This window comes from Oryx dammah, unplaced genomic scaffold, assembly GCF_014754425.2.
Source record: "Oryx dammah isolate SB20612 unplaced genomic scaffold, SCBI_Odam_1.1 HiC_scaffold_28, whole genome shotgun sequence".
NCBI classification, from domain to species: domain Eukaryota; kingdom Metazoa; phylum Chordata; class Mammalia; order Artiodactyla; family Bovidae; genus Oryx; species Oryx dammah.
The window spans coordinates 9,679,348-9,707,049 of NW_024070212.1; the positions used below are offsets into that span (position 1 = coordinate 9,679,348).

At 47.1% G+C, this 27,702-nt stretch overlaps 2 protein-coding genes and 1 long non-coding RNA gene across 3 annotated transcripts in view; all 3 read right to left on the reverse strand.

The window, feature by feature from the left end:
• Window positions 1-9,976, reverse strand: part of FCRL6 (Fc receptor like 6) — a 29,941-nt gene extending 19,965 nt beyond the window's left edge. Inside the window, exon 1 of the mRNA XM_040229897.1 lies at window positions 9,802-9,976. Coding sequence (XP_040085831.1) covers window positions 9,802-9,976 — 175 coding nt within the window. The remainder of the gene's footprint in view (window positions 1-9,801) is intronic.
• Window positions 9,977-14,731: 4,755 nt separating this feature from the next.
• On the reverse strand, window positions 14,732-25,138 carry LOC120855601. The gene is made up of 3 exons (XR_005719280.1): window positions 25,110-25,138; window positions 24,637-24,642; window positions 14,732-16,525 (listed from the first exon to the last, which is right to left on the reverse strand). It is a non-coding gene; the product is annotated as an uncharacterized LOC120855601 (long non-coding RNA).
• Window positions 19,094-20,971, reverse strand: DUSP23 (dual specificity phosphatase 23). Its single transcript, XM_040230144.1, has 3 exons — window positions 20,919-20,971; window positions 20,556-20,824; window positions 19,094-19,948 (listed from the first exon to the last, which is right to left on the reverse strand). Exons 2-3 carry the CDS (start codon window positions 20,820-20,822, stop codon window positions 19,763-19,765), a joined length of 453 nt encoding a protein of 150 aa, XP_040086078.1. The 5' UTR covers window positions 20,823-20,824; window positions 20,919-20,971; the 3' UTR covers window positions 19,094-19,762.
• Window positions 25,139-27,702: the final 2,564 nt, after the last annotated feature.

Here is a 27,702-nt window from a genome sequence, read left to right on the forward strand (position 1 = left end):
TCACTCTCATCCCCATCACTCTCATCTCCATCACTCTCATCCCCATCACTCTCAAGCATACCCACGTGCACACACTAGTCTCAAGCTCTAGTCATAAACCCACTTGAACTAGGAAAGGTGAAATAAGGAAGTTTGCATCTTAGGAGCAACGCAGTTTTTGGTGCCCAGGAGAGGCTACTGGCACTTGGTGACTTACCGAAGAGGAGCACAACCATCCAGAGCAGCATGGGGCCCGGCCTGGCGTGGAAGAGGGTACACAGGACAGACTGGAGTCAGGGGCGAGGATGGCAGGGAGAGCATCTAGGCCACAGGCCCAGGGGTGGGTGGGTGACCCCCTCTGACGTGCTTTGTGTTAGCGCTTGATAATCTAAATACAGGAAGTGGGGAAGAAACTACAAGCTCAAATTGGTATTTCTTCTTTTCTAGAAGGAGCGTAACACAAATGAATTTTCTTGACCATAAAGCATAAGGTAGTCAGATAAGCCACTGGCAAGCACTTTATTGTTTTCTTAATATAAATATATTACTGAAGTATAATTGACTTACAATGTTTCAGGTGTACAGCAAAGTGATTCAGTTATACATATACACATATATTGTTTTTGAAATTATTTTCCATATAGTTCCCTGTGCTGTACCGTAAACCTTTGTTACTTGTTGCATATCTATTTTTTAACTAGAAATCTAGCATTCTATTAATAATAAGTCAAACAAGTGGAATCAAAATGTCATTAGTGTGTTAGGCAAAAATTCATGTTTTCTAATATATATATATAATACATATTGCTTATATACATATATGTATATAAAAGCTTTTCTACTACATTTGATAAAGGCTTGAGAAAGAACATAAAAAAAAGAATAAATGGAGAAATTGGAAAACATAAATTGCCGCCAGTGTCCCAGCCCTGTGGCAAAACCCTGCTGAGCCCCGCTTCCACAGGAGGCCCTCTAACCTGAGCAGGTACTTTTGGTTCAGTCTCCTGTGGGGTCACAGCTCCTGTCCTCTGGGTCTTGGTGCACACAAGATTTTGTCTGTGCCCTCCAAGACTGGAGTCCCTGTTTCCCCCAGTCCCGTGGAAGTCCTATAATCAAACTCCTTTGGCCTTCAAGGTCAGATTCCCTGGGGATTCCCAGTCCCTTTGTCAGATCCTCAGGCTGGGAAGCCTGACGTGGGCTTCAGAACCTTCACAACAGTGGGAGAATGTCTTTGGTATTATTGTTCTCCAGTTTGTGGGTCACCCACCAGGCTGGTATGGAATTTGATTTTACTGTGGTTGTCCCCTCCTACCGCCTCGCTGCAGCTTCTTCTTTGTCTTTGGATGTCTTTATCTTTTCTTGTCTTTATCTTTTTTTGGTGGGTTCCAGCATCCCCCTGTCCGTGGTTGTTCAGCAGCTAGTTGTGACTTTGGTGCTCTTGTAGGAGGGATGAGTGCACTCCCTTGCAAGCACTTTTGAACGCTCTCTTGGTGGTTTGAAAAGGCTCATGCTCGGAATTAGGGTGGGGCATGGCTAAGGAAAGACCCAGAGACTGCCAGAATTTGCTTGGCCTCAGCATCACTTAGTCTGGAAGGTAGCACAGCGATGGAAACACCAAGATCCTCCACACTGCCCCACCTGGACTCTGAGTGACCTCTAGTTCTCCAAGGTGCCCTCTTCTTCAGGAAGAAATGTATCTGGCCTCTGCAATAAGGTAGAGAAGTGGAATCCTGAAGATATTCCACAGGGCCATCGGCTCAGCAGAGAATCAGGGATCAATGTGGCTGGGGTAGAACGGGGATGGAGGTTCTGAACCTGATGCTTTAAGACTGTCAGGTAATTATTTTGAGAACTGTTCATTAAAAGACATGATTAAAAGAGTGAACAGGCAAGCCACAGGGTGGCAAGATATTTTAAATACATATGCCTGACAAAGGACTGGTATCCAGAATGCAAGGATTTCTACAATTCAATATGAAAAAGACAGACAATCCTCTAGAAAAATGGACAATATTTTGGATAGCTCCTTAACAAACACAGATATCCAAGTATTCAATAAACACAGGATAAGGAACTTGACTTCATAAATCACTGTGGAAGTGCAAACCTAAACTGCAATGAGATTCCACTGCATCCCCCATAAGAATGGCAAAAACTATAGATGACCAAGTGCTGGTGGGGGTGTGGAGCAACTGGAACTCATGTGCCCCTCCAGAGGGAATATAAATGGGTACAGCCACTTTGGAAAACCGCGGCAGGATCTGATCAACCGGACGCACAGATCCCGAGGGCCCAGTGTTTTCATTCCGAGGTATTTGCACACATGTGGGCATCACAAGACGGGTGCAGGAATGTTCATAGTGGCGTCACTTGTAACAGACAAAAACTGGACACCACTGGTCTCTCAGCACAGAAGGAGGCTGTCCCCCTGCCCCTCATGTCCTTCGAGAACTGAACACGTGAACTTGAGGTGAAGCATGGAGAGCTGGGTTAAATGCCAGGAAGCATTTTCTGACAGTGAGGTCTTCCTGGAAGACTTTATGTGAGAATTTTCGTATGGTCTGAAAAGAATTTGCTGTGCTGACTGCTGAAGGAGCTTCCTAGGTGGCGCTCAATGGTATAAAACCTGCTTGCCAATGCAAGAGATGTAAGAGATTTGGGCTTGATCCCTGGATTGGGAAGATTCCCTGTAGGAGGGCATGGCAACCCACACCAGTATTCTTGCCTGGAGAATCACATGGACAGAGGAGCCTGGCGGGCTATGGTCCACAGGGTCACGAAGAGTTGGACAGGACTGCAGTGACTTAGCACATACGCACTACTGAAGCTGTGAATGGAAAGGGTGAACTTTCTGTTTTCTCCCCAAGATTCTCTGATTCAGCAGAAATGGGCAACCGATCTGGCACTGCCAGGAAGTTCTTTTGAGTCTCTGTTGATTGGGAGGGAGTTAAAAGGAGTGAGGAAGTAAAGTAGGAATTGAATACCTTGTTGGCTCAGCTCAAGATGTTAATATTTATGCATTTTCCTCTATTCGCTCTCTTTCCAACAGATCTCTCGACTTGAGTCATCTTTAACTTTGTTCAGCTGCAGGTCTAGAGGGTAATTTGACACCTCTGCAGGGCTGCAGCTAAGAGAGGAGACGGGGCAACCACAAATGGTCTAGCTTGCGAGCACTGAAGGTGCTTTGCAGGCAGAACCCATGAAGCCCCGGCCCCTGGCTGCTTCTACCTTCCCTGGGTTCAGGTGGCCTGACCGCGTGAAGCCTCCCCCACTTCTCACCCTACCCTTGCAGAGTGAGGTTTCGTTGCACCTTCAAAGGTGTTAGTGACATTGGCTCTCTGAGCTTAACTGGCTGCACATTGCTTCTTGGGGGTGAAGATCAGGTTAGGATTCTTCCAGGTTAGGATTCTTCCAGGGCCCAGACTGAACGGAATCAAGATTGGGATGGGTTGGGGGTGGGGATCAAAACCCATATTACTCTAAGGGAAATGAGGGGCTAAGAGGAGGTGGGGAGGATAACAGAGAGGGGATTCTCAGCCAGCAAGGGCTTGAAGCCCAGAGGTCCTCATTCCTCAAGGTCAGCTCACAGGGGAACAGTGGTGATGGACAATGGCTTCTGGGGAATGGGAAGATTCAGTCCCACTCCTAGGAGGTAAAAGGAGAGTTGGGTAGGCAACTGGGGTTAGGGGGCAGCTCTGGGCATGTAGATGCCATGGTGGGCCCCAGAGCCACCCACCTGGGCTTAAATCCTTGCTCTGGATAGTAATCTGCTGAGAACTTGGTGAAGTTTTTAACCTTTCTGCACTGCAGAGTCCTTAATTCTAAAGTGGGATAAATGATTACATCTGCATCTTCGGGGTGTTAGGAAGGGTAAACGAGATAACACTGTGAGAAATGCTTAGACAATGCTTCTAACAGCCCTCTCTGCAATGGTGGTGATGTTCTCTGAGCTGTTCAGTCAGCTGTTACCAGCTACATGTAGTTACTTGTGGTTGGCTAGTGAGACTGAGGAACTGAAATTTTCATTGTTTTAAAGTTTTGTTGTTGTTCTGTTGCTAAGTCTGTCCGACTTTTTGTAACCTCCTGGACTGAAGTTCACCAGCCTTCCCTGTTCTTCACTAATTCCCGGAGTTTGCTCGAACTCATGCTCATTGAGTCGCCGATGCCATCCAACCATCTCATCCTCTGTGGCCCCTTCTCCTCCTGCGTTCAATCTTTCTCAGCATCAGGATCTTTTCCAAAGAATTGGTATTTTGCATTAGGTGGTCAAAGTATTGGAGCTTCAACTTCAGCATCAGTCCTTCCAGTGACTATTCAGGATTAATTTCCATTTAGATAGACTGATTTGATCTCCTTGTTTGTTCAAGGACTCTCAAGAGTCTTCTCCAGTACCACAATAAAAATTAAGTAGCTAGATGTGGCTAGTGGCTGCCTTGTTGAATATTGCAGGTGTAGAATAATGCCTGGCAAGTGGTAAGTGCTTGACGATTAGCTACTGTTGTAAGGAAGAGTAAAAGCCTTGAGCCACCAGAGCCTTCCTCTCAACCTTAGCTTGTACTGGTAAATCCCAGTGAGGTGAAGTAATTTGTGCAAAGGTACTCAGCCATGAAGCCTGCTGGGACTGGAGGCCCAGGGAAAGACTTGACTTTTCAGAGTTAGTTTAGAAAGAGGGCGGGAGCTGTAAAGACCAGGAGTCCAGTGCAGAAGGAGCTGGACTGGGAGTGAGACTCTGGGCCTGGCCTGCAGGGGGCAGACAACACTGAGGCACCGGATTTGGAGAAGGAGCTTGGACGGGCCAATGGGAAACTTTGTATCAGGCCTGCCAGCGACCCCTTGTGGTGACATAGACAACTGCCCTAAGGAGAGCATCTTTATTAATATTGAAGATCATTCTCTATTTACCCACCCATCCAGGAAGCTTTATTTTTTAGGTCTTGCTCAATTCCTTGTCCATCCCTGCCTTCAGGAGCTTAGGAAGAGACAGGCATATACTCAATATAGTCTTTGTGTTTTTTAAAGCATTTTTTTCATGCCTCCATTATCCTATTTCATCAATTTGTTTTCTTGTCTTTTTCTATGGCAGAAAGTGAAGGGGAACTAAAAAGCCTCTTGATGAAATGAAAGAGGAGAGTGAAAAAGTTGGCTTAAAGCTCAACATTCAGAAAACGAAGATCATGGCATCCGGTCCCATCACTTCATGGGAAATAGATGGGGAAACAGTGGAAACAGTGTCAGACTTTATTTTTTTGGGCTCCAAAATCACTGCAGATGGTGATTGCAGCCATGAAATTAAAACATGCTTCTTACTCCTTGGAGGAAAAGTTATGACCAACCTAGGTAGCATATTGAAAAGCAGAGACATTACTTTGCCAACAAAGGTGCGTCTAGTCAAGGCTATGGTTTTTCCTGTGGTCATGTATGGATGTGAGAGTTGGACTGTGAAGAACGCTGAGAGCTGAAGAATTGATGCTTTTGAACTGTGGTGTTGGAGAAGACTCTTGAGAGTCTCTTAGACTGCAAGGAGATCCAACCAGTCCATTCTGAAGGAGATCGGCCCTGGGATTTCTTTGGACGGAATGATGCTGAAGCTGAAACTCCAGTACTTTGGCCACCTCATGTGAAGAGTTGACTCACTGGAAAAGACTGTGATGCTGGGAGGGATTGGGGGCAGGAGGAGAAGGGGACGACAGAGGATGAGATGGCTGGATGGCATCAGTGACTCGATGGACGCGAGTCTGAGTGAACTCCGGGAGCTGGTGATGGACAGGGAGGCCTGGCGTGCTGCGATTCATGGGGTCGCAAAGAGTCGGACACGACTGAGCAACTGAACTGAACTGAATTCCAATTTTTGATCTCCCTAAAGCCAAGAGCCAAGTCTAATTTATTTTTGTGTCTCCAGGCCTAGCATAGTAAAATCTTCAAGATACAGCAGAGTATAATTTTTAGAAGTTCTGGAGTCAAAGAGTTGGATTCTAATTCTGGTTCTGCTGCTTACTAAGTGGAAGACGGGGGTGGGAGGGGTGGCTTAATCTCAGATTTTAAATCTCTAACAAGGTGATAATGACATTGATTTCTAATATTGTGGAGAGGATTATGCTTTTGCTCACACAATATCTTGTATACTCATCTCTCCACCTGAAATTGAGGTCTACACTTACATCTTTGATTCCTGGGTCGGGATGATCCCCTGGAGAAGGAAATAGCAACCCATTCCGGTATTCTTGCCTGGGAAATCCCATGGACAGAGGAGCCTGGCAGGCTACAGTCCATGGGGTCGCAAAGAGTTGAACACGACTGAGTGACTAACTCTTGCACTTCACTTCATGGAAGCTCTTTCCTGACCAGGCTTTGTGGCATGTACGTGTCTCAGCTTCAGGGTACATACATGTCTCAGCATTTAGCACACCTGTCTGGCATTGTAATCGCCTCTTGTCTGCATTCCCTGCAAAGGACTGCAAGCCCTCAGGGGTTACAGGCCACGTTTGTCTTCTTTTGTGCTGGGCACTCAGTGCCAGGTTCAACAAATCTGTGTGGGATGGAGGCTGAGATACAGCAGAGGCCCCCCTCCTATGGGTCCTCCTTATGTCCAGTAGCAACCAGCAGGAGGCTGCTGAATTGTCACCCTATTTTGACCTTCTTCTCCTCTCACCCCACCCCTCGGTTCTCTTACTCTTAAATAAGTGGGTCTTATGGGAAGATTTTCCTACCTTGCATGGTCTTGTGTATTTGCTTGGTTTTGGTTCTGTTGTTGAGGGCTTTGTTTTGGCCACACCACACGGTATGTAGTATCTTAGTTCTCCCAACCAGGGATCAAACCTGCCCCCTGCAGTGGAAATGCAGAGTCTTAGCCATTCCCTGGTAGCTCAGTTGATAAAGAATCCACCTGCAATGCAGGAGACCGCAGTTCAATTCCTGGATTGGGAAGATCCCCTGGAGAAGGGAAAGGCTACCTACTCCAGTATTCTGGCCTGGAGAATTCCACGGCCTGTATAGTCCATGGGGTTGCAAAGAGTTGGACACGAATGAGCGACTTTCACTTTCTCACTTCCTCAACCACTAGACTGCCAGGGAAGTCTGAGATTTCCATACCTAATATGCTTGGTTGTCTCTGAGTTAACCTAGTATCCAAATAACTCAGCACCTCTATTCCTTCCTTTCTGGCAATGAGAGATCATCAATTTCTTTGAAGGGGGGGTCCCATTTAATCTATGTTTCTTTGAATCACAACTCCATCCCACCTCAGTTTCCTTACTTTTGACTGTACACATACTCATCACATTCTTCCTTGCATTTTTCCCCCTTAAATAGTATGTTAATGTTTTTTTCAGTTGTGCTTCAGATAGGGCAGCCTAGAAGCCTGTGGTCACCAAAAGTAGCCTTAGAAATTAGGGAATGGTTTCACAGAAGCAACTGGAAATGGATGGAGACACATTCTTCCCTGGAGACTGGGGAAGAAAAGCATATCACTTCAAGCAATAAATTGGATTTTTTGAGTTTTTTTGTTTACCATTGTCAAACATAATCTATTTCATGCATTTCTACAGAATGCATAAAATAGGTCAGATTTCACTTTCTTCAGTTTGCTGATTTTCTCCTCCTGTTCCCTGAATAATGGGAAGAAGGTAGACGTGTGTATTTAGAGAAGGTGGTGGTAGAGGATTGGGTGCACTGGGCCCTGGAGTTGGACACCCGTGAGCAAATAAAAACTAAAAAGTGGCAACGAGGTATCTGGGAACGAGCGCGGGGTTTGAGTCAGACAGACCAGAGTTCGGGTCCCTGCTCAGCTGCATTCACCGTGCACCTTGGGTTTCACTCTCATTCATCTCCTGCTGCCTTCACCCCCTCCACTCCTCCCTGCTCCAGTTTCTCCCTCCACTGGGTTCCTTTAGTCTGCATGTGGTCATGCACAAGTACCATCTCAAACCAAACGAACCTTGCCCTCTGCCTTCCTCAGCCCTTTCAGCTTCCCCCCGTACTTCTCCTCCCTTTACTGCCAAGTTTCTCAGAGTCGCCCACACTCCCTGTCTCCTCTCCTGCGACCCCTCCCCAGTTCTCACTCTCGGATGATCCGACTTCAGCCCCCACCATACCACTGACCCGCTTCTGTCACTCACGATGGCTCCTCTGTGTCCAGCCTCAAAGACCTGCCCCCTGATCGCCTGGCTCCTCAGCAGCGTTTCCAACAGTCGGGCTGCTTCCCTCCTGAAACACTTCTCGACATCCATCACCTCCCCCTCGTCTGACCGTCTCCTACTTCTCTGGCTAATCCTTCGTAGTCTGTTTACTGGGCCCTTTTCTTCCTGACACTGAATGTAGGAGTCCTCAGAGCTCAGTCCTGGGATCCCCTCCCTTTCCATCTCTTCTCTGTTTATGCTGTTTCCCTGACCCCACAGCATTAAATAGTGTAAGGCAACCCCAAATTTACATATCCTGACCTGACCCGACCTCTCTGGGGGACTCTGACCCTGAATACACAAGTGCTGGTTCTCCTCCTCCACTGGGGTGGTTCACAAATATTTCAGACTTTGCATATCCAAAAGAAAACCCTTTGTCCCTCTTCTTGCTGGGAACAAATTACCCTTCCACTGTTCCCACCCTCTTCCCCATGTTTTCTCATCTCAGTAAGCATCACCACTCAGAAACTTCAGAGCCATTTCTTACTGCTATTCTATTATCTAGTTCTATAGGTTCCTCTCCAAAATATGTCTCAAATCCACCTCATTCTCTCCATCTTTACTGCTACCTATAATGGAGTTCCTGATATCTTTTGCCTCCATCACTGGGAAAGCCTCTTGATTTCTTTTCCGCGCCTCTGCTTGTGCCCTCCCATGCCTTTCACAGAGAAGAAAGACCTGACTTGACACGGAATATAAACAGACCCATTGTAAACACTCCCTGACTTAAAACTTCCAATGTCTCTCCATTGCACCAGAATGAAACATACTCTGTTTTGTAAAGCCCAGAAGGGGGAGCCCCGTCTTTCTAGCCTCCTGTGAAGCCAGCTGCTTCTCTTCCTTTGCTGTGGCTCATCCTTCAGGTTTGTGAACGACCTCAGAGCCTCCCTCCTCACAGCCTTCATCTGCTGCTCCTTTTGCCTCCGAGCCTCTGCCCCCGCCCCCACCTCTTCTTCCCCCCTCCATAGAGTGTAATGATATAAAATTAAGGAAGTGTTATAGATAAGGTAGGAAGCATCTGAGTACTCACCACCCAGCTCTATTTAAAATGCTGTCTTATTTGCTTTCGATTTTTGTCTTTCTTAAAGGAATAAAGTAGTACGGAATTAGCTGAAGACATCTCGCCCCTGGACTCCTCCCTAATTCTGGTCTCTCTTCTTTCCCAGAAGTAACTTCTGAATTTGGTGTTTATCATCCCCTCCTCCCCCTGCCTTTTTTTTTTTTTTTTTAAAATTTTACTTTCCTTACATGCGTTTGTATCCATCAACAATATTTAGTTTGCAGATATTGTGGGAGGGTTTTATTGTGGGAAGATTCTGCAACTCAACCAGTTCTTCAGCATGGTTTCTGAGAGGGATCCATACTGAAACAGGTGGTTCTGGCTGTCATTTCTACGAAGGCACAGTATTTCATTGGATACAAATGTTTAACTTGATTTATTCTCCTAATGATCAATTATGGTGCCATTTTCAATTTTTGGCCATTATAAACAAGGCTGCAAAGAACATCTGAATACATCTCCTTGTACACATACTTAAGAGTTTCTCTAAGGTGAAGCCTTAAAATCGGAATTTCTGAGTAATTTCTGCAACTTTACTAGATAGTGCCGGATTGCTCTTCAAAGCGGTTGAACAGTTTCCACTCCCACCGCAGCCGGAACGTTTCCCGAGCTCCTTATTCTCACTACCGAGCTGCCGAGCTCGGTCAGGCCTCCAGGGGGCGCCGTGCAGCTCCCTGTAATTCGTGGCGGCCGCGCCACAGCTGTTGGACTCCGCTTTTCTCGCTGCTATTAATAGTTCGTGGTCCACTGGGCCAGCAGTCATTGCTGAAGACGGTATCCCAGAGACGCGTTTAGGACAAGCTCCAGCCCCTGGGTCGCTGGGAGATGCGGTCTTAATCCTCCTTTCTTCCAAATCTTTTCTAAAATTTGAAAGCAGTACAAAACAAAAACTCCGTCTTAAACTAAAACCAAACAAGAACCTAGGTTCCTAAAAGAAACATCTGTATGCTTAATATCCGAATATACAATGCTAACATGTTAACCTCTATGTTTGCTTCAGATGTTTTCTTTTTAAGACACAAAACATTCCAGTTACACTTGGAATTCTCCTCCTATTCTTTCACCTCTTTACCTTCCGGAGGAGGTTAAGATCCTGAGTTTGGCGAGTATCCAAACGATACATTTGCATAACATGTATGTATCCATAAACAATGTATAGTATAATTTATTTTTTATATACAAAAGTGGTATTCTGTACCTAATACCCCTGCAGCTTTATTTCCTATGCACACATTGTTTCTAAGATATATCTAGCTCATTCAGTGTTTATCTATTCTCCTAGCAATGTATTTTTTATATTGTTTTCAGTTTTTGCGTATTTAAACAATGCGGCATGCACACTTCGGGAGGGTGAAGATGTTTGTGTTTTGTTCATGTTTACTTTTGAGCCCCTTACAAGTGTGCCTGGTACATGGAAGTTGCTTGATAAATTTGTACCGAGTGAATGAATAAATGAATAGCCTCATACCATGTTTCTAGGTGACCCACATGCAGACTTTGCCTAGAATATACATATAAAAGTGAAGAGGCTGGATTTTCAGGTGAACTCGGCATGTTACTCTCCAAGGTTTACTATTCTTTGGGTTTCCAGCAGGTGAGTGCCGGCCAGGACAGCCTTGGGATCCAGAGTGGTCTGGCGTTTGTAGCAGTTTTCATGCGTCTGAGGATCCTACATGTTCCTGTGGTGGGAGCTGTCTTTGGTGTCCCTGGCACTGCCACTCCTTGGCACACAGCATGTCCTTTACTTACAGGAGAATGTGCCATCTGGTCTGTTTGGCTCCTCTGTATGTGACAAATTGACTACTGTTGGGAGAAGAGAAGGCAAGTTCAAAGTTAAGCTGATGGGTGTAATGGGAGAGAGGGCTGGAGAGCAGGGTGCAACTGAGGCAGAAGGATAAACTCAGAGGGCACCCCTTGGCTTTGGGACAGCAGGGAGAGAAATGCCAGGTGCTGGGCTGAATGCAGCCCCAGGGGTCACCTTTCCCGTGGGCCTGTGAATCAGGTCAATAGCTCAAGATGACTAATGAGACCCCAGTGGATCCGCCAGAGCAGTGGGTGCGCAGGAGCCAGTAGCCGCTGCCATCGGAAAGGCCCACTTTTCTAGCACGTAGGATGACACACACTTGAGATCCTTTCCCGTTTGGAAAGCACTAAAAAAGCATAACCTGCAAACCCAGAGGGTGAGCACTCTGACTTAACAACCCTTCTTCTTTCTTTTGCAAAGCATTAAAGTCATTAACTTCAAGGAAGCGGGGAAAGGTTCTTACTTAACTCTTCTCTTCTGAGAAGTGTTAAAAATCAGCTGCTGTGAGACCTTGTCTGTCACTGGCGGTGTGAAATCACAGAGCACCGTCCCGCTGCCAAGTTGCGGGGCCATTCTGTCACTGTGTAACCTAGTGGCCTGTCCTCTGCTCAGAAGCCGTGGGGACTTTGTCCTGTGGACCAGGTATGATCCTAGCCCTTGGCTGGGAGCTTCTGCTGCCCTTTCACTTTTACTGTCTTAGTCTAACCATGTGTTTGCTGCTACTGGAGGAGGTTTTGCCTCATCTCTGCCAAGTGACCCTACACCTTTCCCTCTCCCTCCCTGAAACCGAGTCATCTTGTCCATCTCTTTCTCTAAGCCCCTATGTGTGGACTCATTACCTGATACATAACACTTGAATTTTTAATAACATCCAACATTTGTATAGGAGAAGGCAATGGCACCCCACTCCAGTACTCTTGCCTGGAAAATCCCATGGACGGAGGAACCTGGTAGGCTGCAGTCCACGGGGTCGCAAAGAGTCGGACACGACTGAAGCGACTTAGCAGTAGCAGCAACATTTGTATATCCCCCTACGCTATCTGTCCACACCCTCCACATCTCACTGAAGGTTCAACTTCATGAATTTTACCAGACACACTCCTCTTATCTCTTTAATCACTAAGTGTTTATACATTGCATCTTTTCTAATTACAGGTAATCATCTTTGCAAGCACACTTCGGGGTGTACCCATCAGGTATTCCCCAGTAGATTATACATTCCCCTAAATTTATTATATTCTTCCCATCCCTGCATCTGTGTGCAGATACCCAGGCGGGTGGGGGCATGTCAATTAACCACTCACCACATGCTTACTGAGCACCCAGGTGCCAGGCATCCTGCTGAATGGTACGGGTTTTGGGCATGGTCCTGAGACTCTTGCAGGAAAGAGAGAAGTCGAACAACTGAGTGAATCATTATAGGTAAGCAAAGGGCCACAAAGTAGAACAGATGCTCTGGGAATATGTGTGAGTGTATGTGGGGGTGGTTGGATGCCATTTCCCAGGAAATGGTGTTAAACTGAGACCCACAGTGGGGGTAGAAGTTGGGAGCTAGGCAGAGCTGGGGAACGAATCATCTCAGGCAAAGGGAATAGCATGTGCCCAGACTGTCACGCAGAGAGCATAAAGCATCTGGTAACATGCAGAAAAAGGTTAATTCAGCTGGCCTGGGTTGCCCCAACCTTATACATTCCCAAGGTCTTCAGGACTGCCTCTGGATCAGCTCCTGTAAAATGACCTCTGAACTCTTAGAATATCCTGCCTAGAAAGAGTACCTCTGTACACCTGAGACCTTGGGCCGGGCCAGGGAGTCTATGCTAACAAAGTGACATGGTGAGTGCCTATTTTTAGACCCTGAGGACTTTTGGGGCCTTCCATATCAATTTGAGCGGCTAAAGTCAGTTATGCAAATGCTGCCTATACGACACTCAAATGACCCCCAACAAGAACCCTGGATCCAAGGCCCAGGTGAACCACCCTGGTTGGCAATATTTATGTGTTGTCACACATTGCTGCTGGGAGAATGCAGTACTCCACCCAGAGGGCATCACTGGGGCCCCCGCCTGGCTTCTCCTGGACTCTGTCCCACGCGCCTGTATTCTCTGCAGGGTGTGATTTGTGTCCTTTCGCTGCAGTAAACCACAGTAGAGAGGATGACAGCTTTTCTGTGAGTCCCTCTAGCAAATCATCAAACAGAGCGGCCTTGCATGTGTATGCGCTAAGTTGCTCCAGTCGTGTCTGACTCTGTGACCCCATGGACTGTAGCCCACCATGCTGCTCTGTTGATGGGATTCTCCAGGCAAGAATAGTGGAGTGGGTTACCATGCCCTCCTCCAGGGGATCTTCCCTACCCAGGGACCAAACCAGAGTCTCTTATGTCTCCTGCATTGGCAAGTGGGTTCTTCACACCAAGGAAGCCTGAGAGTGATCTCAGGAACCCCCTCAAAATACAGGTAGAATAGAGAGAACAAGGGCTATTGGGGAGGGGAATGATAGAGGTGAGGAAGGAGATGGAGAAAGGGACTGGATTTTTCAGAGCCTTCTAGGTCAAGCTCAAGGTCAAGAATGACATGGTTCTGCCTGTGGGATTGATTCCAGTGTGGTTACTTTATTTCTGTTCCGTGGCCCTAGGTTGCATCCAGCCCTAGATATCACCAAATGTACCTATAGAAAACATGTCAGTCAGTGAATTTGCTTGGGGTGGGGTCGGGGGCCCCAAGGGCACATAAAACCTATTGGGGACAAGCAGTGTCACCTGTCTGGATGGCTACACCCACTGTCTCTCACATGGCCCACCTTGGGTTTGAAGCAGAGTCGCTGCTCAATATATATTGGTAAAGAACAAACAGTGGTGTGTTTATTAAAAAAGCTTGTGGGGCGGGGGGAATCCCAGAACTGTTTTCTGTACTGAATCCCACATAATGAAAACTCAAGAGGTGACATCACCAATCTGTTTCATGATCACATATGCACGGTGACAGAATAAGGGAAAAAATAAGGTGAGGGAGTGGTTGAAGCGATTTAAGCAATTTGTTGGCACAAAGGACTCAGTTATCAAGGTTGCAAGTAAGTCATCAACTTCAGGCGTGGACATGCACCAAAGTGTTTCTTAAATTTCTGCTTGCTTGGACAAGCAGGCTGCCTTCTCAAGAGTATGCCTGGAATCCATAATAGCCAGAGAAAAATGTTAAAGTAATGGATGAAGTGCTTACGTAACGCATTTCTAAATCAACGAGGGACTATATTTTTGATGGTGCAGGAGGCTTGAGGCAGAAGCCTGTTAGAGGTGATGACTGTGCTGGCGGCCCAACACTCCCAAGTCAGAACCATGCTGCCAAGGCCTGGGGCAGCAATGGGTTGGGGGGGCCATGTGATCTCAGAGCCCCACTGACGGCCCCGTGAGCCCAGTGCCTCGGTTCTGGGGAACACAGGATGCTGTTATGTAATTCGTGATCACAGCAAAGTCTCTTCTTTCTGTTCCTGAAAGGGAAGGCAGTTTATATTAGACAAACCCAAGTTTGAACCTTGTTCTGGCTATGTGACTTTGGGTGTGTTACTTAAACTCCTGGGCCTCAGTTTACTCATCTCTGCATTGGTCTTTATAAGAAAACCTTGTTCATAGGGTTGTTTTGAAGACTGGATGAGATAAAGCCTATAAAGCAATTTTCACAGCTCCTGGCACGCATCAAGGGCTCAAATAACAACACAAGCAGAAAGGATGTTAAGGTTTTTAATAAATCCTCAGACATAAGAAGACATTTTTGAGGGCTCAATGCCAGTCACATATGCCTCAAGAGTGTCATGACGGGTGAGGACATCCCCATGCTCTGAGTTAGACAACAGTGGGTGCAACAGCAGTGCTCTAAAGAGTCAGCTTTACTATTTTGGCCTTTGATGCTTTGGCTGCTTTTTAAACAGCAGCCTGTAACTCAGGTGCTATTGGCTTCAGTGTCAGATACAAGGTTGTTCTTTGGCTTCCTAAGAGGATGAAGAGGCTGTGCTAAGATGGCCCCCAAGGTCAAGTTCTGATGGAGATAGACCCCTGTGTGACTGGGGCCAGGGGGAGGTCTTGACAGGTGTCCTGTCTGGTGGAAGGAGCGTGAGTCTGGAGTAACCACTTGGGTTTGATCCCAGATCCTTTTCTACAAGTGTGCGAAGCTTCTTTAATGCAAGTACGACATGTTGGGCAAGTTAGTGGTCTCTACATCTCAGTTCCTACATCTGTTCAAAGGGGAAGATACCTGGCTGGCAGAGGGACTATAAGGATAAACTAGTAATAGTGGAATGTAAAATACCTGCTATATGGTAGGTGCTTCATAAATGATGATATAAGCAAGCACAGTCACAGCAAGGCATGAAATGCATTAGTGGTAACTGATGCTGTTTTGTGACAAAGCGATCCTGTGAGACCAGATTAGTTCCTTTTTTTAGAAAGAATGGCAAGATACAGACAGCAGGTTTGATGTGAAGATTGGCAGTTCATTCTGGGAAACGGCTTATGTTTTAGATCAAATCCCTCCCCTGGGAAAACCTGATCTAGGGGATCATGAGGGGCAGGTGGAGAGGGTGCGCATGAGGACCAGATTTCTTAGCTGTCCTATGGGATGTTATGAATGGCTGTAAGGGTGATGGTGAAGCACAGCTCCGAGGGAAGCGAGGGCAGCTGCAGTGAGTACACAGGATGTAAGCCTGTCTCTGCAGTGGGAGGTCATGGAAGTTGCAGCCCAGAGAGGAAGCAGAGCCCAGTCCAGGTGTGCTCAGGTGAAGGAGAGGTGGGGGCACCAGGCTGGGGAGGAAAGGTCTCAGGGAAGGGCTCCTCCTGTCCCGGCTCCAGCTGCTTCTGCATCAGAACAATGTCCTGGGAGAGGAACCCAAGAGGCGAGGAGGAACCCAAGAGGCGAGGAGGAACCCAAGAGGCGAGGAGGAACCCAAGAGGCGAGGAGGAACCCAAGTGATATGGGGGCAAGTTTTCCACATGGAAAAGCCTCCATTCAGCAGGGAACTCAGATCATCTGCCAGAGAATAAATACGAGTGAAAACTTCAAAAACATGAGGGTGGAAGCCGACATTAAAGCTACGCCCACCAGCAACTCATTGAGAATAGAGCCCTCCTGAGTGTAGAAAGTTAATAGTGTCTATCACCCTCTTGGAAACCTAGCCTGGGAAGACGGGAGGGACTGGGGCCCGGTGCCAAATATTGCTTGAAAAAGTAATGGTGTGTAGCGGTGTCTGATTGGCCCTCTCTTCCCTATCAAGATGTGCGAATCTACAGGAGAAACCCCCATGCATGTCCCCACCTCTGCTCCCATAGGAAGTGAAAGCCTGTGCCTGCTGCTCGTCGGTCTGATGCAGTGGCTCTCAATGGTGCCAACTCTGTCCTCCCAGGGGGCAACTGATAATGTCTGAGGACACTTTCTGTTGTCACATTTTTTGTGGAGGGGAGGTGGGTGGGGATGCTTCTGGCATCTAATAGGTAAATGTCAGGAAAGGAAAGTGAAGTCGCTCAGTCTTTGCGACCCCATGGACTGTAGCATACCAGGCTCCTCCGTCCATGGGATCTTCCAGGCAAGGGTACTGGAGTGGGTTGCCATTTCCATCTCCAGAGGACCTTCCCGACCCAGGGACTGAAGCCGGGTCTCCCATATTGCAGGCAGACGCTTTACCGTCTGGGCCACCAGGGAAGCCAGGGTAAATGTCAGGGGTCTTGCGAATTTTCTCACAGAGCACAGCAAAGAGCTACCCAGCCCCAAGTGTCAGCAGTGCTGGAGTTGAGCAAGCCTGCTCTGATCGACACGGAGATTCTATCGAAGGAGGTGGCTTGTTCCTCTCACCTGTTATCACACTGTGGGGGAGGATGGGGAAGGGTCACAGCTAGCCTGTGGTCCCTCATTGGTGGCCATACACAGAAGAGGGGGTGGTGGGAAGGCAAAAAACTGGGGGGTGGGAATGAGCCCAAAGGGAAACTCAGGCTCACCTCCCAAGGTAGACAGAAGGAGAAGGGCAGAGTTTTCATCTCAAGTCAACCCTTACTTATTTAAAAACTGATTTCCTTAAGCACATAATTATATGTTTATTTCCCTGTGGAACTCTTGAGGCAGAGGAGACCCGCTTAAATTATGGGGATGGAGGCTGCACACAGGGCTTTAATGGGGTTAGAAAAATTTTCTCTCTTTTGAAGGAGGCTTGGGAGGAAGGGCAGGGCAGATTCTTTTCTTGCAGTGCAGAGGATCTGGGGGGATGGGGTAAGATAAGAACGGAGGGCCAGAAAGAATGAACAGTGGTTGTGTGACCTCCATAGGCTGGAACTCCGGAGTGCAGCTTCAAGCCTCCCTGCTTCCCTCCAATCCTGGTAATTGGAGGGAACAGATCCAGGAAGTAGGCTGTTCACACCATTCCTTCCCCACCGCCTTCATGCACACACACACTCAATACACCCCTTTGGAAGAGGCCCTGGTTTGCATCAGGAGATAGGACAGGCCATGCTGTTGGGGGAGGGCAGGGAAGAGGAGACTTTGATGGGAGGAGGGTAAGGGCTTCAGTGTTTCTTGTCATCTGTTTCTCACTCCTCTGTTTTGGCCTGGATGCTTGGAATTGTGGGTTCTTCTCTTTGAGAGATGCCCTCACCTGAGTAAGCTGGGTGGGGGCCAAGGGAACAGAATGAAGAAACTGATTAACTAGATTTGACACACAGAGGAAAAAGCAGGGGGTGGGGGGGGTGGCTAGGGCATTTTCCAGCTTTTCTCCCACTTAGGAGTGAGATTGGCAAGACTGGCAAGTATTCCTTTTGTCTAAGAGTTGGATTGATGCTTTTGAACTGTGGGTTGAAGACTCTTGAGGGTCCCTTGGACAGCAAGGAGATCAAACCAGTCAACCCTAAAGGAAATCAGTCCTGAATATTCATTGGAAGGACTGATGCTGAAGTTGAAACTCCAATATTTTGGCCACTCCATGCGAAGAACTGACTCATTAGAAAAGACCCTGATGCTGGGAAAGATTGAAGGCAGGAGAAGGGGATGATAGAGGATGAGATGGTTGGATGGGATCACCAGCTCGATGGACATGAATCTGAGTAAGCTCCGGGAGTTGGTGATGGACAGGGAGGCCTGGTGTGCTGCAGTCCATGGGGTCGCAAAGAGTTAGATATGACTGAGCGACTGAACTGAACTGGCGAATATTCCTTTTGTCTAAGAGTTGGAGGAGGGCAGAGTTGAGTGGGTAGCAGCGGAAGGAAGATGCAGTGAGGAGTGGGTGGCCTGGGGCTAGTGGCGGCTAGGCTACAAAGAATGGGCTCTATGGAGGAACCCTCTCCTCTTCTATGTCCCACTGGATGGAATGTGTGTCTGTCATAATACCTATTCTCTGTGGTTGGACTCTGTTGAACCCACCTCCTCTAGGAGGCTGTGAATTACGTGTTCTACAGCTGGAGAGTCCCAGCTTCTAACAAAGCCTGGTCCACAGGCATGGAGTACACATTTCACGATGAATCCCTGATCTAGCCTGGTCAGCCTGGTCTGCACACCCCAGAAGAGAAGACAGGGAACTCAGGCAGAGTTAAAGCAAAAAGTGTTCACCTGCCTAGTTTATCCCACTCATCCTGTCTCTTGAAGCTGCAGGTGTGGTGGTGGTGGTGCTGGCAGGGTGGGATTCAATGGGGGAAGTGAAGGTAACATCTCAGAAACATGGCCAAGGTTCATAGCCCTGAATGTCTTCATTTAATCATCTAATATCCTCTGCCCAGAGAGGCTGGGTTCTGGCACTCCTCAGCCTCAGACTGTGGGGCAGGATAATGGGCTGGAGGTCACAGGTGAGCTGAGCAGCCCAAGGCAGGGGAGAGGTGCCCAGACCCAGGGAGACAGAGATGGTGATTTTCTGTGAACACAGCATCCAGGCCTTCTCTGTCTTAAGAGGACTAAAGGGGTGACACACATGGGGCATGTGGGCAGGACTGAAGGGCTGTGTCCACAGGTGCCCTCCTGGCCTGCCAGCATCAGGGACCCTGGGTTGCCAGGGACTGGTTTCCTTTTCACCGACCAGTTCCCCAGAAGACACATCAAATATTTTCAGAGGGCAGATACATAAGTTTCAGCATCTTTAAAAGGCTGAAAATGCCTGCTATAGTCCTAGCCCACACTTCTACTTTCCAGAAATGTGACCTTGGAGCTTTCTGAGCCTTGGCGACCTCATCCAAAGAACAGGGATGAGGTTCACAAAGAACACATTTGTGCTGTGCTGTGCTTACTCACTCAGTTGTGTCTGACTCTTCGCCACCCCATGGACTGTAGCCCCCCAGGCTCTTCTGTCCATGGCGATTCTCCAGGCAAGAATACCGGAGTAGGTTGCCACGCCCTCCGGGGGGAATCTTCCCAAACCAGGTATTGAACCCAGGTCTCCCACATTGCAGGCAGATTCTTTACCAGCTGAGCTACCGGGGAAGCCAGCTTTTTGTTTATTACAGGGCTACTGAGAAGCTCAAAAAAGTTGATGTGTGGGAGCACTCTGTAAAGTGCTATGCAATGCGAGCTGTTCTTTAAGTTATTTATTCAAGGCAGCAGCAGAGGACCCCCACATCAGTGCAGCTCCAGCCACTCCTCCTACCGGACCTGCCTGCAGGGAAGGGCTCCTTCAGTCTCTTGGGCCAGCTGGGTACTGGAGAGCTTGGCACTCTTAGTCCACTTCCGCGTCTCTGGCCCCAGCTAACGCGCAGATCAGGGCCGCAGGGGCCTGGCAGAAGGGTACGGAGGCCCCTTATTTCGTTCGCTGGTAGAACTGGAAGACCGCCTTCTCTTGCTCATAGGTCTCAATGGAGCCGGGTCGAAGGCGCCGGATCTCAGCGATGGCGTCTCCGGCAGCCAGGCCCCGCTCCTTCACCAGGTAACAGGCCAGCATGGTGCCCGTGCGGCCAAAGCCCAGGGCACAGTGCACTGCCACCGCCTGCGAAGGGGGAGCTGGGTGGGGTGGAGCTCGACACCCTCCCAGCACGCTCCCGCCCCTCATTTGTGAAATACAACCAAGTTTTAAAGATGTAGGGCATTGAAGAGTGAAAATATCTGGTTAATAATTTATTTTATATTGCTTAAATGTTGAAAGACTATTTTGGACTTACTGGGTTAAATTATACTATCAAGACGAATTTCTCCTGCTGCTTGTTTACCTTTTTAAAAGAGGCTCCATTACATTTGGACAGAACCTTGCTCTGGAGTCTGCTCAATAGCCCTTGACTTCAACCCCCATCTCTCCCTTTCTTTCCAGAGAAAGTCTGTCCACCCTTTCTCCTTCTCAACTCAACGTTAGCTGGTTCTTTGTTGCCTCTCCGCGAACCCAATTCTCCCGCTGGGCCCTCTTTTTACTCCTCCCTCTTACCGCTTTGGCTTTCTGTACTGGTGTAATTGTTACAATAGTCTTCTGGCCTCACCATCTTCCTTCAGTCTTTCTCCTGGAACCCAGTTAAATTAATCCTGGCCTTGACGCCCGCAACTCCGAGTGTCCCCGCTGACTCCTCCCAAGTCCCTCCCTCCCCGCGCTGACTCCGCCCGCTGACCTCTCCCCTGGCGTTGGCCTCCTCGACGATCTTCACAAAGCGGTCGATTTGCTCCGGGCCCGGCGGGCAGAAGTCTGGGATGCGCAGTCGGTGCAGGGTGAGGCCGGGGCAGCTGTCGCTGTGCGGGGGCCCGCGCTCCGTCAGTGACACCAGATGCCGTACACCTTGGTCCAGCAGGAACTGGTAGTGGGCGGGGAGCCGGGGCAGCGCCAGCCCCGCCAGCCGGCTGGGCAGCACCCACGAGAAGTTGGGGGGCTGCACGCCCATGGCTGAAAGAGGGCGCAGGACAGCAAGTCACCGGGGGTGAGGCCGGTCGGTCCCGCTCCGCCCACCCGCCTTCAGGCCGGGTAACCCTCCACCTACCAGGGAGTGGCGCCTCCTGGGACCACGTGGTCTCTGGGACAGATCCTGGGCGACGTCCGGCACCGCCGCGGGGGATTGGCCAAGCCGCCTAGGGGGCGGGGCTAGAATGCCGAACTCCTGGCTCTGAGTGACCGCGAGAAGCTATCTGATCCCAAGCAGGACACTCGTTGATTGGTTGGATTGTCACTAATGGGCGGGATTACTGCAGCGGTGCGCACGGAGATTGGTGGGCCTCAGAAACAGCTAAGAAGGAAAACCTAGAAGGAATTCAGAATTGTTTTCTGTGTATGAAGCAACCCCGGGTCGAGCTCTGCTGCTCCCTGGCGGTCGGTGGGAGTTATTGCACCACCTGCCATCTGCCCCCTGCTGCCCAAGAGCCTGGTCCTGTCATAACTTTCGTCGCAGTGGATGCCCAGGAGTTTAAGAGATGGTAAATCTACATCATCCTTAAGGGAGGAATATTCTCCACACTGACTCTGACAAGTCATTATCAGTGACTTTTAGAACTTGTCCAGTAAGGGAGAATCACTGTTGTACAGGGGAGTCTTTTCATTTTTCCGTTGCTGGAATTATTAAAAACAAACATACAAGCGTGTTGCCGCCATCTGGTGCCCTGAAATCTTACCCGGGGTAGTAATTATATAACAACAACAACAACAACAAAGACAACAACTTAAAAGGATTAACAAATTGAACATTTACTATGTGTCGGGTATTATCCTAAGTACTTTACATGTATTAACTGATATAATTGCCACAATAATCTTATGAGGTAGGTAATCTAATTAACTCTGAGAATGAGAACACTACAGATGAGAACACTAAAGCTCTGGAGAGGTTCAGGAACTTGACCAAGAGATAACTGATGGCAGGGGATTTGAAGCCTAGCACTCTGGCTTCGGAATCTTTAACAAAACAGTATTGTATTCTAAAGTTAAACAGAAGGTTACTCCCTCTTTACAGAACCATCCTCATGCCCCTCAGCTGGGTTAAATAGTTGCAGGATTTCTTTATTTTAATTAATTAATTTATTTATTTTAAACAGTTGCAGGATTTCTTAATTTCTCTTCATGTTTCCTAAGTCCCAGGTTCTGTGAGTCACCCTTCCCTGGAGAAGCTAGAGTTTCTGTGTGTCATTCATAGAAGGTGGGGAAGTAGATTTGAACACAGTGTCTTAATTGTGATCTGAATGTTTCATATCCTCATTTGAACAATGTGCTTCTAGTAATCAGACTAATTGTAATTATGAAAATAGTTAACTGTTATTGAATTTGCCTATGTACCAGGCCCCATGCCAGGAGCTTTCTGGAAGAGCTGCACGGGGAAGGTATTTTTATATCCCTTCTGCACATGAGGCTTAAAGAAGTTGGTTAACTTAGCTAAGCACACACAGCTAGTAAGTAGCTGGGCTGGTTGAGCCAAGTCTGTCTCATTCCAAGCCCAGGGAACCATGAAGACGTATACGCCTCTCTGTCCCTATCTACCCCTCAGCCACACACTTGGTTCCAGCAAAATGAAAAGGAATTTTTCTTCCTCCAAAGATCGAAGCCTGCTCTGACCCTGTGGAAAGCGCACTTAACCATTTATCCTGGCAACTGAAGCATTGCCTCCACCTGCTCTCCTCAGGTTCCAGGAGCGTCCAGATCTGCCCTTTCCCTTTCTTCTGAACAATCACAGCCCTGATTAAGTCCTTCCTGTCTGCACTCCCATTTCCTGCACAACTCGCCATGGCTCTTTTTAGCCCATTCCAGTGTGTTCCTACTATGCCTCTCGGCCACCAGTTACCCCTTCTCCCCTGCCAGCAACTTCAGTCAGCCCCTAGCTCAGCCTTTCTGATTGCACTCCCTCAGTGACAAGAGGCACTTGCTCCTTTCAGATTGAACTTTTCTTAGTTCCTCTTCCTTGCTGTCCTTTCTTCGCTCCCTCATTCATTAGGGAAAAATTTTCCACATCTCTCCCCACCTCCTTATGCCCATTCCTTGCCTCCTTGAGATCCAGGGCAAAGCCCATCTTTTCCAGAAAGAATACATTTCTAGGGGAGACAGCGATTCCTATGGGGTCTCTGCAGGGGTCGAAGTGCATCCATTAACCCATTTTGGGCTTCCTTTGTAGGAATTTCTCCTCCATTTCTATTGCCCTGCCTCTGGCTTTTAACAGACCCTGCGTGAAAGGGGTCTCTGCCTTGGTCTATGTCCCCTCGTCGAGAATACTATTTAATTTTCTGTCTTGGGCCCGGGGCCTCACACTGAAAGATAACTCCTTTAAGGTGGTTTCTTGGCTAGGATTCTTGCAACTAAAACAATGTCAGCTTCTTACACATAGGCCCCAGTCCCAGGCAATACTGAGCTTCTTTTCTTTACTCTTCTGTAAAGTGTTACCTGACCTTCAGGAAAATTTAATCTCTATCCCCATCTCATTTTATATAAATATGTACTCCTGGTAGAGCAGTTAGTTTATTGAATTGGGGTTATCTGTTTGTGTCATTCCATCTTTGAATTTCATATATCTAATATAGAGGCTGATACACGGTGCTCAAAAATGTTAAATGAATGAAAAAATATGTATATGCCAGACTGTGAAAGTACATTTCTGGGAGTGCAGGCAAGTCTCCAGGACTATGTGACAATAGATGTTTGTGTCTTTTTTTTTTTTTCACCAGCAAAATGAGTTTATTCAGGAATAGTAAAGAGTTGCAATTTGAGACAAGCAGACTATGGCAAGGGCTTCCCAGTGGCTCAGCATTAAAGAATCTGTCTGCAGTGCAGGAGACGTGAGTTCAGTCCCTGAGTTGGGATGATCCCCTGGAGAAGGAAATGGCAATCTTGCCTGGGAAATTCCACAGACAGAGAAGCTTCGTGGACTGTAGTCCATGGGGTCGCAAAGGGTCGAACATGACTTAGTGACTAAACAGCAACAGCAACAAAATTTTGACAAACTATAGGCAAGTCCAGGGAACAGAGGAGCGGGGCTTGCTTTTATAGAGGAAAGGACAAAAATGAGGAGGGCAGTGATGGTTCTTCATTGGCTACAACTGGTGGGCAACTTGTTGTTAATGGGCCGGAAGGAAATCTCTCTTCCTGCTGGAGTGTTTGTGAGCCTTTTTAATTGGATGAGTTTTAGGACTGTTTAGGTGCTGTTTGGCATCTTCTTGAAATATGCTTTTTACATGTCTGTGCTTTTAAAAAGAGAATGACTATGTCAATATGATCCTGTCTAAGTCTAGTTACTATTTTGTAAAAAGGGATGAATGAGCCTTGTTCTTTGCCGAGCTCTGCTCCTGTTGTGTGCACGTGTTTGATCACGTGTATATGTGTGTGTTGAGGGGGACATTTTCCTGGAGAATAATCTGTTGACACTGATGGTAGGCTGAATAATAAGCTTAATTTCCCCGACTTCAAGAATTTACAACGTACTGGGGGGAGATTTGGTAATTGTTCTCATAGCATATAATAAAGTATTGAATTACTCATCAAAGACAATCAGATCATGTATATTGAAAAGTTAATTGTGCAGTAAAAATAACAAGCACAAAAGAAGCCTGTAGGGGAAAGGTAAGCTTGGGTTGGAAGCACCAGCACAGTCTTAGGATGACAGGGTCTTCCTTCCGTTTTGTTCACTGTCTGTTGTGAAATGCTGGAAATAACATTCTTGAAAGTCCAATATCATGGTTTTAGGGCTGTCTACCTCCCACTTCCCCAGCTGGTAAGAATGTTTTGACCTTGTCCTCCTTGATGGCGAAGCCTCAGTTCCCCAATGGCCTGATACCAGCGGCAACTGGAGCCGAAGCCAGAGTCAGAGAATTCCTTCCTCCAAGTCGGTCCCTGTGTCTTACCAAGGCAGAGGATTGTTTGGATCTGTGTTCCTTGTGGCCCTTAGACTGCAGCCAGAGCTCCCAGTGTCTTAAATGTTCTGATCTCCTTTTGTCTTAACACAGTTCAGACGTGGGACCCTATGATGTGCAGACTTAGTCTAAGAAGGGATGATGTGGTAGCCAGCCTTAAAGATGCTCCCCCTGTAGGGAACCATCTCCTGTCTTGGGCAAACCTTTCCCATGTTGTTAGGGCTGGTTTGCGTCATCAACAGGATTTTGTGGAAATGATGGAATTCCACATTCCCTTCTGAATGGAAGAGAGAAGGCAAACTTAAGTGGAAGTGGAAGTTTGCAGTGACTGAAAATTGCTCAGTCATGACTGACTCTTTGTGACCCCATGGACTGTAGCCCACCAGTCCCTTCTTTCCGTGGAATTCTCCAGGCAAGAGTACTAGAGTGGGTAGCCATTCCTTTCTCGAGGGTATCTTCCCCACCCAGGGATGGAACCTGCGTCTCCTGCATTTCAGGCAGATCGTTACAGTCAGAGCCACCAGGGAAGCCCTTTATAACTTTACCCATCTATGTGACTTTGTAGGTAAAGTCATAAAAGACGGTGTGGTTTTTGACTTGCTCTTTTGTGGGAGAAGCCAGCTGCTGTGTTGTGAGGAGTCTCATGAGAGATCCATGTGGGAGGCTTCGTATCAACCTCGTGGAAGGGGTCTGGTTATTTTGGAAGTGGATCTTCTGGCTCCATCAAGACTTTAGACTACCTGCCCAACACCTTGACAATAGCCTCACAGATCCCTGGGCCAGAATCACCCAGCTAAGCCTCCCTTGAATTTCTCATGCATAGAAACTCTGAGATAATAAATACTTAATATTTTAAACCATCAAGTTTTGGGATAATTTCTTATGTGGCAATAGGAAACCAGTACAGATGGGAATATTCAAATAAAAGGAAAGAAGAGAAGTAATTTTCTTTTCTACCATGCATAATAGCACGTAGGATCTTAGTTCCCAGACCAGGGATCTAACCCGTGCCCTCTCCACCACCCCCTCCCCCAGCAGTGGAAGCACAGAATTTTAACCACTGGATCATCAAGGAAGTCCTGAGAAATAATTGCTAATAAACTTAAGAGGTGAAATAAAATCAAGTTTATTTTTCAAAAAAAAAAAAAGTTATACTCTAAGCAACTGCAGTCTAAGTGTGTGTGTGTGTGTGTTTGGGGGATGGATTGTTGTGATAGGTCCATGCAAATTTTCTACATTTGGAGAACTGTACTGTATGCAGGAACCAAACAGAACAGTTTGGGTGTGAGTTTGTGGAGGTATGTGGGTTTTATGTGGTGTTCATATAGTTATGGATGATATACAAATTATTTAATAACTGGCCATGGCACAGGAAGCAAGCAGTTGGAATGGACTCTCTATCAACCATCATCATTGCCTATAAATGGATGGTGATGTTATCCTGCCGTCTATTGGGTGCACATTGGTATTGAGTGTACAGGCTCTGATGTAATCTGGGGTGTGGCCAGATTACCTTGGACATTTTAATATAGGTCTTTCCACAAGATGGCACTGATAGCTTTCCCCTATTTCTCTCTCTCTCCCACTCCTTCTCCCTCTGTCTTTTTTGTATTTTGATTTGTATACTGTTACAGAATATACCGTGACAGATAGCTCACAACTTACTAGTTGATTTCATATACTTCCTGACAATTCTATCACCTTCATGGCACTTAAAATTCTGTTTTTCCTTTAGACCACTCCAGGAGCACACTTGAGATCATGTTGGGATATTAGGGGGAGGTCTTATACTGGAAGCTATGATTAGGCGGGGTTAGAGATAGAGAGGGAATTGGGGACCGGGCTTTAGTTTTTGCAAAGCTATTCAGTACAGTCAAGTGAGAGCAGAATCAGAGAAGAGGGAGCGCTCAGTAAGAGACACCTTTGAGATGAGAATAGTTTTGGTAAACTATCTTACATCTAGGATTCATGCTCTATAAACTGCTTTCCCTTGGATCCAGAGGGAAGAATTACTGAAAATCTTGGCATTGCACTTTTCACAGCATAAGTGTAAAAATCAGAAAGAACCTCAGAGATCTTCTGGTTTAACCTCACTATTTCTAGGTGAGGAAACTCAGCTCATTGAGTCACTCAGTTGGTATAGACTAGTACTCAATCCCCTATAACTAAGAAGTAGAAACTAACCCAGTAAAAACTGGGCAGGGGACTTGGACGCTTCTTAAAAGACTATATAGGAAAGACCAATACTAACCTGAAAAGGGTCCCCTTATCAGTAGTCATCAGAGAAGTGCAAATTATAACCACAGTAATATACCCACTCAGTTCAGTTCAGTTCAGTCACTTAGTTGTATTTGACTCTTTGCAACCCCATGAACCGCAGCACGCCAGGCCTCCCTGTCCATCACCAACTCCCGGAGTCTACCCAAACCCATGTCCATTGAGTCGATGATGCCATCCAACCATCTCATCCTCTGTCGTCCCCCTCTCCTCCTGCCCTCAGTCTTTTCCAGCATCAGGGTCTCTTCCAGTGAGTCAGCTCTTCGCATCAGGTGGCCAAAGTATTGGAGTTTCAGCATGGCTAAAATTAAAATGACTGATAATGCCAAATATTGGCAAAGATAAGGGACTGTTGGAGCTCTCATACACTGGTGGTAGGAGTGTAAAAGTGTACAACTATTTTGGAAAACTTTTCGACAGTTGCTTATAAAGTTAAATATACACCTCCCTATGATCCAGTAATTCTGTTCCTAAGAATTACTCAAGAGAACAAAATCATTTGTCTACTAAAACACTTGTAGAAGAATATTCTTAGAAGCTTTATTCATAATAACCAAAAAATGTCAGGAAAACCGATATTCACCAACAGGAAAGCATCCATAAACAAACTGTGATATATATCCATAAAATAGAATATTATTTAGCAGTAAAAGGAAATAACTACTG